The sequence below is a fragment of the Cavia porcellus genome, unplaced genomic scaffold (assembly GCF_034190915.1).
Source record: "Cavia porcellus strain 051 isolate PalLab524CR breed Dunkin Hartley unplaced genomic scaffold, mCavPor4.1 scaffold_28, whole genome shotgun sequence".
Taxonomy (NCBI): domain Eukaryota; kingdom Metazoa; phylum Chordata; class Mammalia; order Rodentia; family Caviidae; genus Cavia; species Cavia porcellus.
Genome location: NW_026947511.1, coordinates 51,783,763 through 51,801,523, shown reverse-complemented (window position 1 = coordinate 51,801,523; position 17,761 = coordinate 51,783,763). Strand labels below are relative to the sequence as shown.

The following is a 17,761-nucleotide window of genomic DNA, read 5'->3' as shown; positions in this document are numbered from 1 at the left end:
CTCTAGGGTTTCTTAGCAGTAGGACAGAAAGCCTCCCTGATTCACTAAAAAAAAAGTATTCCCGTAACCCAGGCTTTGCATTAGATCTTCACGTGCCTCCCAGCCTAGTCCTACATGACTTTATGTTTTCTGAACACCATGAGGGTCTCAGAGTGATAAACAGGAGAGAAAGAAATAATTTGGTCTCCAGTCAAAGGGGTGTGTGCATGTACCTGTGCGTGCATATGCGTGCGTGTGTGTGTGTGTGTGTGTGTGTGTGTGTGTGTGTGTTCCCAGCCTGTAGTGCAGAGCACATGATAAAGCAGCATTGGAAAAATATCTTTCATCCAGGGCCTCGGTGGGTCTTTGAGGTCCCCAACAGGAAGCACACGTGTCCAGGCCGCACCCTGTCTGACTTTACCACATGAAAAGAAACTCACTTTTCTAGCACAGCTCAGAAATTTTAAAACATTTCACCACATACTAAGGGAGGGTAACAGAAAAATCCTTTGGGAGGACAGAGCCACTAGGAATATCAGCCCCCTGGGCTGTCTTGATGGCCCGGTTCTGATGCCAGGGCCAGAGCGTTCCCAGTGCGTTCCCAGCCCCAGAGCTCCCTGAGCTGGTGGGCTGCCAGCTTCCAGCTGCACGGTTTCCCTCTTCCTCCTCTTCCACCACTGCCAGCTGGGTCTGCACCAAAGCCTGTGAGCAGGAGGAAGCACTGTACTGCTGAGTGACCAGCAGCCTTTTGTTGTACTTGTCGGTTGGATCACCTTGAGTTCAAGGCCAGCCTGGGCTACACAGTGAGTTCAAGGCCAGCTAGGACTCCATAGGGAGACCCTGTCTCAAAAATTTTTTTTTATTTTGAGACTAAATTGTTCGGCTGGCCTCAAACTTGGGATCCTTCTGCCTCCTCCTCCTAAGTAGCTGGGATTGTAGGTGTGCACACCTCCCTGGCTTTTCTTCTAACTTTAAAAATTTTAGTTTCCCATTTTGGCTGTACATATTCCCATAAGAGGGCTTCAGACATTTTAGGATAAGCCAGACTGAATACACAATACATAACTGAAAATTTCACCCACTGGATGCAAGCAATTGACTTCAGATTCTTATTTCAGCCTCTCTGATCCCTCCTACTGGGGAGAAAAAATGCAGCTCCCCAGCTGTGATGGTCCTCTAAGTGATTAAGATGCAGATGGAACGACAGTAACCAGCATTTTACTGATTGTCTGCTAGGTGCCAGTCCAAGCCCAGAGCACTTCTTAGAAAGCTTACTGTGTAAATTAGGGGCGCCTAGGGGCCCAGCCTTGGCCTTGGTCTGGACCTGGACTCTGGGCTGGGCTCTGGAATATTCCATGGCCTGGGAAGAGCCCTGCTCTTGGAGGGGATGGAGGGGGACTTGGGAGCAGACCTTCAGGACACAGAAGGGCCATGAGTCAGGGGACAGCTGTGGAGGCTCTGGGAGCAGGGGTGCAGGAGAGGCCCAGGCAGTAGTGATGAACTGAATCAGAGAGAAAAAGTCATGGCTGGGAACTGTAAGCATCTGGGGGCATGTAAGCCTGGGAAAGGAAGCCATTGGGCGGGATGAGGTACTGGCCATCAGCCGGGTCAGGATGGGCTCCCCAAGGTCTCCAGTGAATGGCGTGGAGAAAAGACCACAGAGAGCTTGGCCACCAGGGCAGCCAGAAAAGCAGAGTGCATGGGAGGAGCCCTCCCCCCGTCCACAGGTCAGGAAGGAGAGCGGTGATCAGTGTCCTGAGCTGTCCTGGAGTTACTTTTCGATCACTTTCTTGTGCTTGAATCAAATCCCAACCACAACCTGAAGAAAGAGAGGTGTTCTTCAGTTCACAAAGGGTGGTGGGGGAGAAGCTGCTTATCCCAAGACAGCCAGAAGCAGAGATGGGAAGGGCACAGACTCCTCCGGGTTGTGCCCCAGTCCAACAGCCCAAGTGGTGCGGTGTGTGCATGTGTGGATGCACCATGGGGGACACACAGTGCAGTGTCCCCAGTGTGGCCCCTGGCAGGCACACGGAGCTTCGGGGGACATTAGAGAAATAAACCTCAACTCAGGAGGTGGCTAGTGATTGTTGTACCCCTAAAACAAGCCCTGTGATGTCGTCTGTTGTCAAGAAGGGGGCAAGACATCTTTTAAAAGGAAGCACTTTTATTTAAGCTGGTGCCAGCGGCACAGTGCAGATGGAGTTTGCAAAGCTGTGCAACTGGGTTAGAATTTTGATAGATTTTTATAGCAATTAAACCACTGACTTGACGAGAGCAAGAATGGGGGAGGCTTTTGTTTCCCTTTGCTTGGGGTCAGAGACAGTTCGCAGTTGGTGGTTAGCCTTTTTTTTTTCTCAGTCTGCTAATTTCAGGAACATTTGTTTCTCACAAAGCGAACAAAGGTTGACACAGCAAACAGGTTACTAAGGTGATGATGCATACAGAACAGTATGGCGATGTGTCAGTTAATTAATCTATAACTATGTGGTGAGTGTCCCAGGTATATGGTTACTAGGGTGATAAGCATAGCACAGAATGACAAAGCTCTTTGTGCTAAATACCAATCTTTTTAACTTTGCATTTTAGCCTTTTTTTTTTTTTTAGCACAACAGTGAGCAACTTCAGAATAAATTCAGTTTGCTGCTTTGTGTACAATCAGAGCCTATGCCCTGCAGGCTTTGGATTTCCACTTCTTGTTTCTTCAGGATGCATCGCAGTTGTAGAAGGAAGAGCGGTCCCGTTACAGCTTAAGGAAGCCCAGACTCTCGGTGTGGGTGGTGACGTGATCACACCTTGCTCATCTGTTGGGGCCTTCTCTCCCCCATGTTTCCCCATTTGTTAATGGATTCTTACTATGCACTAAGCATTGTACCAGGTGACTTTAAATACGCTGTCACTTGATAATCAAAACAGTTCTGTGGGAACTTCTACCTTTCTGGTGGATGTGAAAGCAATAAATATTTCTGGATAAAATACTAAAAATGCCTTATAATTATACACCATAGTCAGATAGATGCCAAGTAATATTTAGATCACCAACTGGGAGAAGGCAGAGCCTAGAGTGGAGAGGAGTGCTCCGGACCAGGGCGGAGGGAGCCTGTGACCTTGAGCTTACCTCCTCAGCGGGGTCTTAGTTCTTGGAGGACAGGGGACAAAGTCCAGAGCCTGCACCAGAGCGAGCCTGAGAGGAGGCCCTGAGCCAGCCTGAGACCTGAGAGTGACCGGGCTTCCATGTGTGGGTGAAGGTAAAGCCACACCACCCCACACTGGTGGGAGACTGAGAAAAATGTCTGCTGATGAGCCTGGCTCTGGGTGAAGGGTAAAATACACCTCTGTAGACGGCCCCCTAGGAATCGGTCGGTACGCGCACCCTTCATTTGGGTTTGTAGCCTGAAATCTTACAAACTGAATGGTTACGATTTGATCACAAAACTCCGTTAAACCTTAACCCCCAGAGCAACAGTGTTGGGGAGAGGATTAGCGGGTACCCCCCACCCCGGGCACCCGCACCCTGGGCACCCCACCCAGAACGTGGCCCTGAAGGGTCGTGGGAGCAGGTCTGCCTTCTGCTGTGGACAGCATGGATTCCCCCTTTCGAAGGTGGCCTTATTCAAGGCGCCATCTGGAAAGCAGAGACCAGGCCTCCCCAGACACCAAATCTGCCTGCTGCTTACACTGGATTCCCCCGCCTCCAGGACCCTGAGAAGGGCACCTCTGTTCTGTGTAGTGCCACAGTTCACGGGGTTCTGTTACAGCAGCACAAAACAGACTCCGAGGGGACAGCTCTGAAAACCATCCTGGGTCCTCTCAGCTCCTTGATCTGTGGGCAAGAGTCTTCCTCTCCGCCTCCTTGTCTCCAAACGTTAAGTGACAATGAGGAGAAATTTACCAGGACAGGGCTCAGTGACACAAGAGCCTGCCTGGTAGACACAAGGCCCTGAGTTTGATTCACATACACCACCACCCCCAACCACATTTACTGGGACAATGCTACAGTTAAAACCCTAAATCTGGGGGCTGTGGATTTAGCTCAGTGGCAGAAGCACCTGCTTGGCAAGCACAGGGTCATGATTTCGATCCCCGGTACCACAAAAACAAAACAAAACAAAACAAAACAAAAAACCAAAAACAACCACATCCCCAGTAATTGACATCTATAGACTCTGGTTTTTGTGTTCATCTTTCTGTTTTTCCTTTGCCTGGAGGGATTGCTTGCTTTTTATGTGCCAAATGCTATAGTGTGCCCTTACACCATTTCCCTCTCAAAAGATTCCAGTGAGAACGAGACCTCTGGCTGTCATGGACTAGGTGTCCTAACTGAAATACCCTGAAAAACTAAAACGGTTGATAAGAGGAAGAGGAACAGGAAGAAGAAGAAGAAGAAGAAGAAGAAGAAGAAGAAGAAGAAGAAGAAGAAGAAGAAGAAGAAGAAGAAGAAGAAGAAGAAGAAGAAGAAGAAGAAAAGAAGAAGAAGAAGAAGAAGAAGAAGAAGAAGAAGAAGAAGAAGAAGAAGAAGAAGAAGCCAGCTTTTTCAAGGAATCAGTGGGCTTCCAATTGTATCTAGAGCTTCCACTAAGAGTGTAAACTGAAGACAGACTCACTGCTCCTCTGAGAAAACATGCTCCAAATCGCCTGCCTCTGCACTTGGGGGGTGGAGGAAGTGCCCCTTGACGTATAAATGGTAACCACGGGATGTCTTACATGGTTGAACCCCTGCATCATGCATTGTGGGAGGAGTGGGACCTTGGTACTCAGTACTAATAGGTTCTGGGAGGAGCAGCCGTCTGAACTGTTTTGGTTGGGGAGGGTGGTCACGATGGAACACCTATAGGGAGCCAAATTCGATGAATTTTAAATCAGTCAGGTACCTAGGCGTGACTGTGACTCAGGAGACCTCAATCTGTAACCTGGATTAATAACAAAAAAATTTTTTTTGAGACAGGTCTCACTATGCAGTTCAGGCCGGCCCTGAACTCGCTGTGTATCCCAGGCTGGCCACGAACTCTCAGCGATCCTCCTGCCTCAGCCCAAAGAGTGGTAGGATTACAGGTGTGCACCACCACACTTGGCCAACCCAATTCGAAGCGTCCCCTAACGGCAGTCCCTCCACATGCTTGGCAATAGCACGCGGAGTTTCTGTGGAAGATTACCCCTCTCTCAGGATTCAGACAACGTCTACAGATAGCATCCCAAGAAGAATAAATTCATAGTTGTAAATCTCAAATTATAAATGACACGTGAGTGACAGCCAGCAAGGAAACAAACAGACACCAAAGCAAAGACAAAAGCAAAGCAGGATCAGAAGCACAAGACTAACTTTTGGAACTAGTAAGTACAGAGCACAGAGTTTAAATAGGTGCCATACAGTGCTTGCCTGGCAAGGGCAACGTCGTGAATTCGATTCCCGGTGCCAGCTGGGAGGAAGTGCCCCTTGACAAATGGTGTAAGGGCACACTATAGCATTTGGCACATAAAAAGCAAGCAATCCCTCCAGGCAAAGGAAAAACAGAAAGATGAGCACAAGATTTAGGGTTTTAACTGTAGCATAAATAAATAAATGCCGTTGCTTTACAGCTGCCCACTGATGCCCATCTTTACCAATAGGATGCTGAATTTCAAATAAGCACACGTCCAACCTGTAAGAGATTTTACGTCCAGACTCCTTTGCCTTTTCTTGTAGTGGGGTTAATACTGTGTAAGTCACCAACAATTATCTCTCATAAAGTTAAAAAAAAAAAAAGAATTAAAATGCTTGATGACATGAGAGTAGGAACTGGGAGATGACTGAGAATTAAAGTTTCTAAGCCCGTGTGTCGTTTTGAAGAACAGAGATATGAATTATGTTTAGACTCTGTTAGCATTTTATAACTGTCCAGGTAGTCTGTGAGAGGTGGAATCTGGATTTGAATCCAGGATCTCTTGCTCCAAATAATTCTAGAGGCTAGGGGAAGGCGGGTCCCTTTTTTAGACTACCGTTAGCTTTCCAGCTGCAGGCCTGGAGTACCAGGGCCCAGGGTCCGATCTGTCACAGCTGACCTTCCTTCCCAGCCTCAGGCTCTGCCATCGAAGCGGCCAGGCAGCCCAGGCCCGAGCCTTTCCCAGCATTCCTCAGCCCCCACTCTTCTCAGTCGCATCCATTCCGAGCTCCCTATGCCTTCCGCCACCCCTGCAGCCACCGCCCCGTAACAGGCCCTGCACGCGGAGAACGCTGTTCACCTACACACGAGCTCTCTGAGATGCACCCTCCTGCAGAGGAGAGACGCTTGCTGCGATAACACAGTCCGACCACTAGAACGCCCACCAGCCCATCACAAGCCACCCTTCCCTCGAGCTCTCACACCCTCTGCTCACTGGTCACGCTTGTCCAGCTGGCTAGGTTACTTTCCTGCTGTCACATCCAAGTGTCCAGACCAAGCCTGAAGCAGCTGCTAGAGGACTCAGGCTCTGTCTCTCCTCCCATTAGACCCGAAGTCACCCAGGAAGTCACGCCTGTGCTCTCCCTGTGGTGTGATGAGCAGGGTCATCGGAAGGCTCTTGGGGTGGAGAAGCTCCCGGAGAGACAGGTCAGTTCTGTGGCTGAGGGTCAGAGGGGGCTGTGCGCTACTTCCCCTACTCTAAGTCTGACAGGCGGTTTATTTCTGCATATTTAACACACACCCTGAGCCCCAGAGACTGTAATTTGAATGCTCTGTAATTTGAATTTGGTCCTGAAGGTCCACATGCTAAAACTTGGTCTCTAGTGCCTCAGTGTCGGGAAGTTATACAGCCACTACAAAGTGGGGCCCAGGGAGAGGGTGCTGAGTCTTCAAAAGACTTTAATGCTTTTCTTGCCCCAGAAATAGCAAGTTTCTATAAGAGAATCTGGCATCTCCACTGACTCTCTCTTCATCTCTCACCATGTGATTATCCCTCTCAGTAGTACCTGCTAGGATGTCGTCTACCATCTTGTGATGTAGCCGGAAAGGCCCCACCAGAGCTGGGCGACAGGAAGGTTCAGTGTTGGATTCTCAGCCTCCAAACTGTGAGCTAAATCAACCTCCTCTCTGTAGGAAGTGCCCAGCCTTGGGTATCTTGGAGTAAAAGAGACTCCCCACAGCAGCCTCACCGCACCTGGGCCTCTCCTCCTCCCTTCAGCCCAGTGCGCCCCTGTGAGTGCCTGCAGCATAGTCAGCAGCACTGTTTTCCTCTGAGCCAGAAGCCGGGGTCCTGGCTACTGTTCTGAGTGTCACATTGTCATTTGCTTCAGAGATGAGGGCTGCTATCTCCCAGCCAAGTTCATTAGGGGCCCCTCCAGGCTGAGCCCAAGCACCTGGCTTCTTGACCCAGAAACAAAGTCTTGATTGAGCTTGAAGACACATCTTGACACCTTGGAGGGTGGATCCGCTTCGCTCTGACAGCCTTGATCTCCTTACTCCCACCTACTTCCTGTTCTAATGCTGCCCAGTGACCTGCCAGGTGTGATCATGTCAGTCTGGTCCTCACCCCACTCTTGATCCTTGGTCTGTGGCTTCCCAGGCTCAGGGTTGCTTTGTGAGCTGCTCACGCTTGGCAGACTCTCAGGTCAAGTGCCCAACCCTCCCCAGCCCATGGGAAGCTCCAAGGAGCCCTGCAGCTCTTCCTCCGCAGAGAGAGACAAGGATCTCACGCAGAGGAAGCTTGGGGAACCCAAGCAGAGAGCCACCCGTCCCCCAAGCTCCGGGTTCTTCTGGAGAGTACGCACTCAGGAGATCCAAACTCCTGGATCTTTTCAGCCTGCGCTCTCCTTTCTCGGGAGTCCTCTGTTCTTTGCTCTCTAGGTCTTAGTTACATCTGGGACCCAGGCATCTTGCTTTCCAGCTGCAAGGGGACACGGGAAGATGCAGAAACCAGATGTTCTCCTTATGTATTGGCTCCTAGTGCTCCTCCTACTTTTAGAGAATGGTGAGTGATGTTATTTGAAAGCAGACGAGAGGTTGTGGGAGAGGCAGTCACTTCTGGGATGAGTTCAGCTTCTCCTCCGTAGAGTGAGAATCCTCAGTTTACTGCCTCACCTCAGAGGAACACTGTCTCACCATGGAGGCGGTGACAGCAGAGAGGGACCTGTACCCAAATCAGAGCCCTGCTTACCAAATCTGTGCCATCATGAGCGGCTTCCCTGTGCCTCAGCTCTGTGTCTGTGAAATGGGTGACCTGTGTGATATGGTGGGGCCCGGAACAAGAGGAGCCGGCTGTTCTTAAAACGCCACTGCTCTGTTCTACAAACTCAGTTTCTCCCCCGAGTCCACATCAGTCACCTCAGGCCCGAGAACAGACTCTAAGAATCAAACAGAACCTAAGAACCAGACAGACTCCCCGGTAGTCGGCAGCTCCGACCCCAGAAGCGGCTGCCAGCCCTCACGATGCCCAGGGGAGCAGCACGGCTGTGAGGAGTCGTGGGGGGAACAAAATTCTGTCTCCTGTTGCTCTGAGTAGTTTATTTTGTCCTCCACGACTTTCCTCCACTCCCTCTTTCACATCACCTCTGGGCCACTCACTCACTTAGTTTACTCCTAATTTTGATCTTAACAGTCATTTGTGCCACACTGAAGTTGGGGGCACCTGACCCAGAGCAAGCTCCACTGTAACTCTACGTTAGTTAATTCAGATGAGGTGAAAGAAAGATGGACGTGTCAGGGCGAGGTGTCAGGGCGAGGTGCCGGGTAGGGAGGTGCCAAGGCAGGCATCGCCCTAGCTGTGGCGGAGCCGCTCAGGGGCTGGAAATCCTTCCCGCATCTTGCCACCTCGGCTTGCACCTCTTGCCATTACGGATCTGAGTGGCACGTAACTTGTTTTTCAATCTTGGCCATAGTGACCGGGAGCCCTGGGATTTAATGGTGTGGAGTCACCCAGCTCTGGCTGAATGTGCAGGCTCCTGGGCCCCTCTCAGACCCCTACCCACTCAGAGTCCCACTCAGAGTCTAGGAATCTTCATTTCCACAAACTCATCCAGTGATTTGGATGTGGGCAGCTTCTCGGTATATATAAAGAAGTACTTTTTTTTTTTTTTTTTGTCTTTTTCCTTTTTATCGGTACTGGGGATTGAACTCACGACTGCCTGCTTACAAGGCAGGCGCTTATGCCACTGAGCTAAATCCCCAGCCCTGAGAAGTGCTTTCTAAGAAGGGAGCACTACTACCTTAAGACCAAATCAACATATCACCTTCACCTGGTCTTATAATTCCCCTCTTCAGAGGTAGAGCCAGGGCCGTGTCATGCCAAGTGAGCCTGAGCTCCCCCAGCCTTACGGTCCCTTTATGACACTTTTTATCTGGGTTGAATCTCCTCCAGCAGGCTATGGAGCAGGCTTACTCAGCAGTGACACTAGGTCACCTAACCCTGGTGTGGGGCGGGGTTGGGAGGGTGGCTTTCCTCAGTGCCTAGAAGTACAGATTCCGAAGCCTAGATTCGATTTCCTGTCTGACTACTCACCTGCTGTGTAAATACGGGCAGCCTTCCACAGCCCTAATCCTGGATTTCCGCCTCTCAGCTGGTGATGATGACAGTGTCTGTGTTAAAGGGCTGCAGGGAGCACCAAGTCCAATGTCCGCGTGATGGATCTCACAAGTGCAGGTAGAGGTCATACATGTTCAGTATACACTTACCATTATTTATGATCCTCTTCAGGAATAGCCTTCGGCAATACCAGCACACCTGCCGGCCCCGGGTCCAGCACGAACTCTGCTGGAACCAGCATAAGCTCCAGAACTGTAGCCAGCGTGAACTCTAGGACCAGCGCAGTCACCAGGACTGGCTCCAGTGTGGCCAGTGAGACCAGCACAGCTTCCAGCGCCGCCCCTACCTTGACCCATACTGGGACTAATTCAACCTCCCTCGCTGTGCCCAGTGTGGCTGCTAGTGAGGCCAGCACAGTCGTCCACAGTGTGACCTCCGACGCTGCCTCCAGTGCGAGCTCTCCTGGGACTAGCACAGCTGCCAGCACCGCACCCAGTGGGACCTCCGGTGAGACCGTCACAACCCCCAGCTCTGGATCCGGCAGGACCTCCACGGGCTCTGGCACACCTGCTTCAGCCAGAACACACACAACCTCCAGCAGGAGAGCAGCCACTTCAGCCAATGCGGGGAAGCGCCGTGGGGGCCTGAAGCCATGGGAAACCTTCCTCATCACCTTGGCATCGGTCTTAGTGGCTGCAGGGCTCTTTGCTGGGCTCTTCTTTTACGTGGTGAGCGCTTAGTGTATAGGAAAACCCTGGGGAAGGAGCAATGGGGACAACAGGATGTGACCTGCAGGGCCCTCGAGTCAAGGGGGTGGGGGAGAAGGCCAGAGGGAGGCCCCGAGATGCCAGAGGTGGCAGCTGCAACCAAAGAGCCACTACCGACCTGCAAGGGAAGGGCGCTGAGAGGGGTGAGGGCTGGAGGGAGGCCCGGCTGAGAGAGTGTGGTCCGGGAAGGAAATTCCACCGCCCTGAGGGAGGGGACAGAGGAATGTAATTCTGAAGCTTCTGACTTTTTTCTAGAGAAGTTTCCGGTCCCTGAGGAACCCCTTCCGCACAGCCCTCTACCGCCCCCATGGCGCCTACACCGGCCCGGGCCACGCAGAGAGCCCCAGCAGGTTCTGGAGGAGACCAGCGGCCTCTGTGGCTGTGGAGATGAGTGGGCCCTGAGTGGCCCTGAGCAGCCTCTCGCTCCTCTGGACTTCGCGTGGTCCCCGAGTCCGGAGGAGGGTGCTTCTTCCCTCCCACGCCTTTTTCAAAGGAAAAGGGGGGACGCACTGGCCGCCTACCTAAGAAGTAAATACACCACCGTGTCTGGGAGCTGTACTGTCTCCTTCTACTCTTTTGCTCATAAGTGGTCTGGGGCAGCCGTACTTTTGACTGTCCTTTACATCCTCGGCTACTTTCAGTGGCGCTGGGTCAGACGCCAGCCCTCTGCCTGCTAGCCAAGCGCGCTGCCAACCGACTTACTACAAACCCAGGCTTCCTTTCTAATCCCTGTCTCATTAAATAGGTCTCTGAGCTGGGTGCGGTGGTCATATCAGCACATGAGTGTTGCACTTCCCCAAAAAGGCCCCTGAGATGAAAAATGGGAAAAACCCCTGAGATGGAACAGATGGGGCAGAACGACGTCGTTTTTGGAAGAAGCGCTTTTATTTTAGCAGGCCCAGCAACACAGTGCAGATGGAATTTGCAAAGCTGTGCGGCTGAGTTAGAGTTTTGACTGCTTTTTATAGTTCATTTATGATTAGGTCATTGACCATTAAGTACATAGTGATGAGAAACAGAAATAAGGTGGGCCTTTGTTCCCCTTTGCGTGAGGGCAGAGGCATTTCACAGTGGGGGATTAGCCAACTCATGGCCCTTGGTCTGCCAACTCCAGGGACATTTGTCTCTCATAAAGGGAGCAATGGTTGACACAGCATCATTTGTGTCTTACAAGGGGAACAAAAGTTGACATAGCACACAGGTTACTAAGGCGGGGGGGTGACGCATTACAGAACAGCAGAACGACATGGTCAGTTAATTTATAACTATGTGGTTGGTGCTTGGTTACTAGGGTAACGAGTTCAGTACAGAATGACAATATTGCTAATAACTATCCTTTTAAGTAACTATTTTTGCTACTTATCTTTTAATCAATTATTTTAATTTTTCAGCATCTTAGTATAACAATGAGAGGCTGAGGCAGGAGGATAGCTGCGCGTTTGAGATCAGCCTAGGCCACAAAATGGTCAGCCTGAACCATATGGGGAAACCTTGCCTCAAAAAAGACCCTAAATAAATACGTAAATAAGTCTGCACTAGAGAAATATCAGACATCAAGTAGAGAGACTACGGGAAAGCCTCCCTAACTTAGGCTTCAGATGCCTACAGCAGAGCTTCTTAAAACCTTTTTCATTAGCACGTATCAATGACAGGTTGCTGTGCTTCACGTGACGTTTATGTAACATTCTTCCATCACACCCGCCTGTCACTGTCCCTTGCCTCCTCCGCCGGGGGTCCTCTCCCCGCTCTGTGTCCTCTTTCCTCACCTAGAGTCCCCATGGGAGAGTCTGCTCCTCTGTCAGAAGCGCAGCTGGCAAAGATTTTCTTCTGTTCCCTGGGCTGTCTCTGCTTTTTCTCTCCTTTGCTGCACACAAGTTTTTTAATTTGCTGTAATCCCATTTATTGATTCTTCTTGAGCCCTGGAGTCCTTTTCAGGCAGTCTTGGCTGTGTGTTTGTCTTGGAGTTCTCACTTTCTGCTCTTTTCCAGCAGTTTCAGACTTTCAGGGCTCATACTTAGGCCTTTTTGAGTTGAATTTGAGGAGCTGGGTAGGAAAGAGAGAGACATCATTCTGGTCTTCTACGTGGACACCTATTTTCCCAGCACCCTTCGCTGGCTTTTTCTGGAGCTGTTCAGACAAGAACCAGCACCCAGACCTCAGAGGAAGGGAAGATGGAGCGGGGCCGAGATGGAGGGGGCACACGTCTCCTCCACACTGGGAGATGAAGTGGGTCAGAGCTTCCCTGAGCCCACTTGAACCCCAGCCTCTGTCATGGGGATCCATGGTGTTCTCTCTGGGGACACTTCCCTCCCTGCATCCCCCAGGGAGTCAGCGTCACCACAGCCCCCCAACAGGATGAGGTCACACAGCAAATGCACGGCCGAGGCACATGCTAGTGCATTTCCTGTTTGTTTTTCTCTTTTAACTGCAAGCTGCATCCAGAGCACTGTCCGAGGATCCCTTAAATACACCCTCAGCTGACTCTTGTGAGGTACAGCTCTTTGGGACCCTGAAGTAGGACAGGTATTTAACACAGAAGCACTGAGAAATCTGATGCTGAGGTTTCATTGAAGTCCAGCGTCCAGCTGTGTGTTTCAGAGGACTCAGAGACAGGGGAAGGCACCGCGTGCAGCAAGACCTCTGCCAGGAGCTCGTTTCCGAGCACAGAAGGACTGCAATGGATCAGAAAAGACAATGTGACTTAAAATAGGCAAAGCAGTTGAAAGATACCTAACAAAAAATGGCACCAAAATAGCAGACATTTGCAACAGTACTCAGTAGCACTGCTAATTGGACAAACGAAGTTAAAACCCTACAGAGACACAGCACGTGCACACAGGAAACCCACAAGGATTTAAATGACTGAGGACGCCAGGCAGGCAAGGGTGCAGCTGAGACTCTCGTCACCACTAGTGGGAGTGGAACCGGTACCATTATTCTGGGAGAGTGGCCCGCAACACTAAAACCCCCTATAAGCCAGCGACACCCCCCCCCCCAGTGTATAAATGTACGCCCAGCAGCAGCGAAGGCCTCCATGCACAGGGAGGCGCTTTACTCTCCAGGCGCGCACTGGGAGTTACTGGAGTCCGTTCGCGTTAGCGTGAGGCAGAGCCCGGTATCACAGTCACGGTGACACAGTCACACGGTGCGGTGCGGGGATGCCAGGCACAGACCAGCGCATTGTGCAGTAACCCCGTGAGTCCCAGCACACAGCGCTGAGCAGAAGGAAGAAGAGCAAAGGAGGGCGCCGTGCAGTCCCATCCTCAGGTGTGGGGACCGCAGGGTTAGAGGTCGGAGCTGTGGCAGCCTTTGGAGGAACTGAGTGGGAGAAGGTCTCAGCGGGGATGAGCTCGGGCAGCATCTTTTCCTGGGTGGTGACGGCAGGGATAGATATGTATTTGTGTATTTTATTGTATGGAACTTTCACCTCAGTTTAAAACATGAAAAAGGAATCCGCACAGCATCGTGATCGCCACGGAGGGGGACGTGGCTGGGATGCAGGGTGGGGGTGCTCTGTGCCAGAAGCGCAAGGCCGTTTCCACTTGGATGTCAGGACAGCGCCTGGGGGGAGAGGGGCTCGGTGTGGCCGGCCTGACCCCGGGTTTCTGGAAACAGCACCTGCAGTGGGGTCTGCGCGGTTGGCAGGGGGGTTCCTAGGGGGTCCCGATGGGGGAGGCCGCCTTCCCAAGCTGCATGCAGCCCCCGCCAGCGCTGTGCGGGAGCCCACAGAGAACACGCTCTGCCGACATGCACTGAGCGAGCCGCCCAGGGGAACCAGTCGTAGGAAATGCCTGGCCTTCGCCCTTCCACCCTTCCCCAAACACTATTCCAAGGCCTCTCCCCCAGTCCACCATCTGCTTGTAGACGTCGGTTTCTGCACCGAGCCGTCAGCAGCTGCCGCTGACCAGGGAAGCTGGGACGCTGCTCATGTCTTGGCCCACAGACTTATGGGTCAACACTGCGCCCCAGAGTGCTCCCCTCGGGCTGTCCTTTGGGGCTCCCCCGGTGGGGGGCGGTGCTGCAGCTGTGGTGCTGTGAATGCGCAGAACCACCCTCAGTCACGTGAGGCCGGGCCTGCCTTTCTCAGTGGCTGGACTGACTCTGGGGGGTAAAGGGTGGGGATGCAGGTGCAGTGGACACCCGAGCTTTGGTCTCTTGTCCTGAGGACTCACGGAGGCCTTGCACACAGCTCGGGGGCCACACTGGGCTTCCCCTCTCAGGGCCCCTCAGCCTCAAACAGCTCCCTGCTCTGCTACAGTGAGTCTACTAAAAATAAACCTCAGGCTTTGCTGTGGCTCCTACTTAACATGGGAAATGTCTGGCGACGGGGCCCGCGGTGAGCTTGGGGCAAGAGTTCCCTTGTTTTCTAAATTCTGTAAGCCCCGCCTCAGCGGGCGGGTGTGGCCTCGAGTAAGCGGGCGTGTCCTCGTAGGTGGGCGTGTCCTCTGGGTAGCCGGAGGCAGCACCCGGTTCCTCGCCTCCCTGGCTGACGCTGGACTCCGAGGATGCTTCCCTCCCGGCCCCTCCAGCGCATCCCTCTCAGCCAGCAGCCCCTCCGTGTCCGGTGCTTGCAGATGTCACACTTCACAGGAGTAAGAAGCCACCCCGGCTTCGAGTCAGCCGCTCCCAGGTCCCCTTTGGAAGGTCACTTTCCCGGAATCTCTTTCTACAGAGCGGCTCAGCTTCCCTCGCGAACACAGAGATCTTGTTTCAAAGGCAAAGAATCCAGGAAGGAGGCGCCGGCGGAGCTGCTGGGGAAGCAGAGGTGGTGATGTCGGTGGCAGCTAACGGTTTCAGGTCGCCTGGGAACTGCAGGGGCCGCCCCAGACCCTCCCGGGAAGCAGGCCCAGGGGCACGCCGGACAGCAGCCGAGGTCGGTGTCCCCGGGGTCCGGCTACAGGGCCCAGGGTGGCGCTTGCAGTGAGGTGCCCGAAGCCGGGGACAGCGGTCAGCGCCGGCTCGGGTGGGCAGACTCCTCGTCTAGAGGTCCTAAGCGATCCAAATCAGATCGCGCTGAAACTTTAGGACAGGGCCGAAGGAATCAGGAATATAGGTTATTCCTAAAAGAACTCTTAAAAATCTTTTTGACCAAAGTTGGATCCAAAAAAAAAAAAAAATCCAAAGTTCTACTGCGCCTCTGTGATTTTTCTATTTATAAGCACACGTTCGAATTCTAGAATTTCTGACCCGGGTCGGGCTTCCCCGCTCCTGTGCAGTGCCCACAGCTGTGCCCCGGGGACCTTCGTCTCAGTCACTTGCTTTCCTGGCACACCCCCCCGCATCCCGCCCCGTGAAATACCGTTTTGTTCTGGGTTTGACCCTGAGGAGCCCTTCAGCCTTGGGGGAGGCTCCCCAATCTCTGGAGGAGGGGGCGCAGGTGCAGAAGCCTCGGCCTGGAGGGGATCGCCCGGTTATGGGGCAAGGTTTGCGCGCGGAGCTTCTTTTTCCGCAGATCTGGGTCGGGGCTCAGGAGCCAGACTGCCCGGTTCCAGTTCCAACGCTGCTCCTTGCAGGGCTCAGGAGCCCGAGAGAGGTGCATGGAGGCCGCTCTGTGCCTCGGTTTCCCCACTTTAAAAGTGGGGGTCTGACGGCAGCTAAGGCGCAGAGCAGCCGGCACCTGCGGGTTGCAGTGAGTGACAGATGGGCGCGGAATCCTCAGTGAACCCTGCGTTCCTGGGCGTCCTGCGGGGGAGGGAAGGGAGAGCTGGGCGGCGGCTGCAGAAGCTGCTCCGTGTGCAGCGATCCTGCGCTTAACGATCGCTGCGTTTGCCCGGGTGGGCTCGGAGGGAGGCAGGTGGAGACTGGGGAAGGCAAGCCTACCACAGGGCCGCCGCTCCTTTGCGAAGATGCATCAGGTGAAAATTTTCTATGATACTAAGGAGGTGGAAGCAGAAGATTAAGGCAGGTTCGAGGCCAGGCTGTACTGCATGGCAAGAGCCCTTCTCAAAACAATTTTTTTTTTAATCGGTACCAGGGATCTAACTCCCAATCACCTGCGTGCAAGGCAGGCGCTTTGGCCGCTGAGCTAAATCCCCAGCCCCTCCTGAAAACAATTTTTAAATAAATAAAAAATGTCTGTATCTAGGTGACGAGGATCATTGTAAGAACACATCACAGAATATTTTTCCTTCCGGGAAATTTGGTTTTCATCCTTTGTGGCTTGTCCAGTTTCAAAATTAGCCGGGGTGAAAGGGAGAGTCTGCGCTTCCAATCCCTGAGAAGCGCCCGAGGCAGAAGTGCAGCCTGCTCAGCCCGTGGCATCTTTGTCTCCCGGCCCTGTGGCTCCGGTACCCCTTCCTCCCTCGGGGGTCAGAGCGCCCTGCAGCAGCCTGGGCTTCCTGGGCAGCGGCACACAAATCCCAGCCAGGCTGAACGAGGCTGAAAAGCAGGAGAGGAGGAAGGGAAAGATGTCCTGGCTTCCGCGGAGAGGGTTCTCAGGGGAAAAGAAGGAACTGCTCAGTCGCATCCTTCCTCCTCCTCCTCCTCCTCCTCCTCCTCTTCCTCCTCCTCCTCCTCTGCCCTCCTCCTCCTCTTCCTCTTCCTCCTCCTCCTCCTCTGCCCTCTTCCTCCTCTTCCTCCTCTTCCTCCTCCTGCTGCTGCTGCTGCCTCCACGCTGGGAGTAGGGCAAGCAACTCATTTGGGAGAGAGGATGAAGGTTCCCCAGGGCCAGGAGAGACAGGGTTGGGAAGCCTGGAGAAGGACGCTCTGGGGGTGGGGGGCAGGTCCCAAGCACAGCTGTGGGTCAGGCAGTGACCTTGGGAAGCTCCAGGCCCTGCCATGTACTCAGCTCCTGCCTCAGGAAGGGAGTCCTGTGCTTTCTCTCTCTTTTTCTCTCTGTCTCTGTCTCTCTCTCATCACCTCAATGAACTGCTTTTACAGATGACTGGAGAAAGAAAATGTGGTATCTGTATGTGATGGAACTCTACTCAGCTTTGAAGAATGACAAATTAGAGCCATCTGTGGGACAACGGATGTGCCTGGGAAATATAATGTTGAGTGAAATAAACCAGACACGGAAGCTTAAATACCATGCGTAGCTCTCATTTGAGGGAGGCAAAGGGTAAAGAGAAGGATAAAGGACCGACAGAATGGGACAAAGGGATGGGTCTCTTGCAATAGGGAAGTGACCCAAGGGAACAGGGGCGAGAGAAGAGGAGGAGGGGAGAGGAATAAACATGCGTCAGTACAGGGCCCTGATAACCCCGATTTATGCAAACACCACCCCACAGCTGAGCCCAGATCAATGATATCAACAGGAATGAAAAGTGGGACAAGAGAACTGGAGGAGGAGGAGGGGGAGGGAGGAAGGGGAGGAGAAGAAAGGCGTGAGCCACAGTGCGCACCATTAGCCTTTTCCCGACACAACTGTAAACTACATGAACCGCAAGCATGCACAAATAAAATAAAACATTTTAAAAACAAATACTACTTAAAATGAAAAAAAATGCACTGCTCTGGATTATTTACATTTTATTAGTTTCTGCATTTCAGCTTTGCTGAGAAGCGAGAGAACTGCTAGAGCACCTTCAGGAGTCAACAGCAGG

The 17,761-nt window shown here is 52.6% G+C and overlaps 1 protein-coding gene and 1 long non-coding RNA gene across 2 annotated transcripts; both read left to right on the top strand.

Moving 5' to 3' along the window:
- Nucleotides 1–1,563: 1,563 nt before the first annotated feature.
- Nucleotides 1,564–10,762, top strand: Muc21 (mucin 21, cell surface associated). The gene is made up of 4 exons (XM_063239304.1): nucleotides 1,564–1,568; nucleotides 9,515–9,567; nucleotides 9,622–10,178; nucleotides 10,473–10,762. Exons 1-4 carry the CDS (start codon nucleotides 1,564–1,566, stop codon nucleotides 10,617–10,619), a joined length of 762 nt encoding a protein of 253 aa, XP_063095374.1. The 3' UTR covers nucleotides 10,620–10,762.
- Nucleotides 10,763–13,286: 2,524 nt separating this feature from the next.
- LOC134473767 (uncharacterized) lies at nucleotides 13,287–17,242 on the top strand. The gene is made up of 3 exons (XR_010044196.1): nucleotides 13,287–13,484; nucleotides 14,890–15,090; nucleotides 17,097–17,242. It is a non-coding gene; the product is annotated as an uncharacterized LOC134473767 (long non-coding RNA).
- The last annotated feature ends 519 nt before the right edge of the window (nucleotides 17,243–17,761 follow it).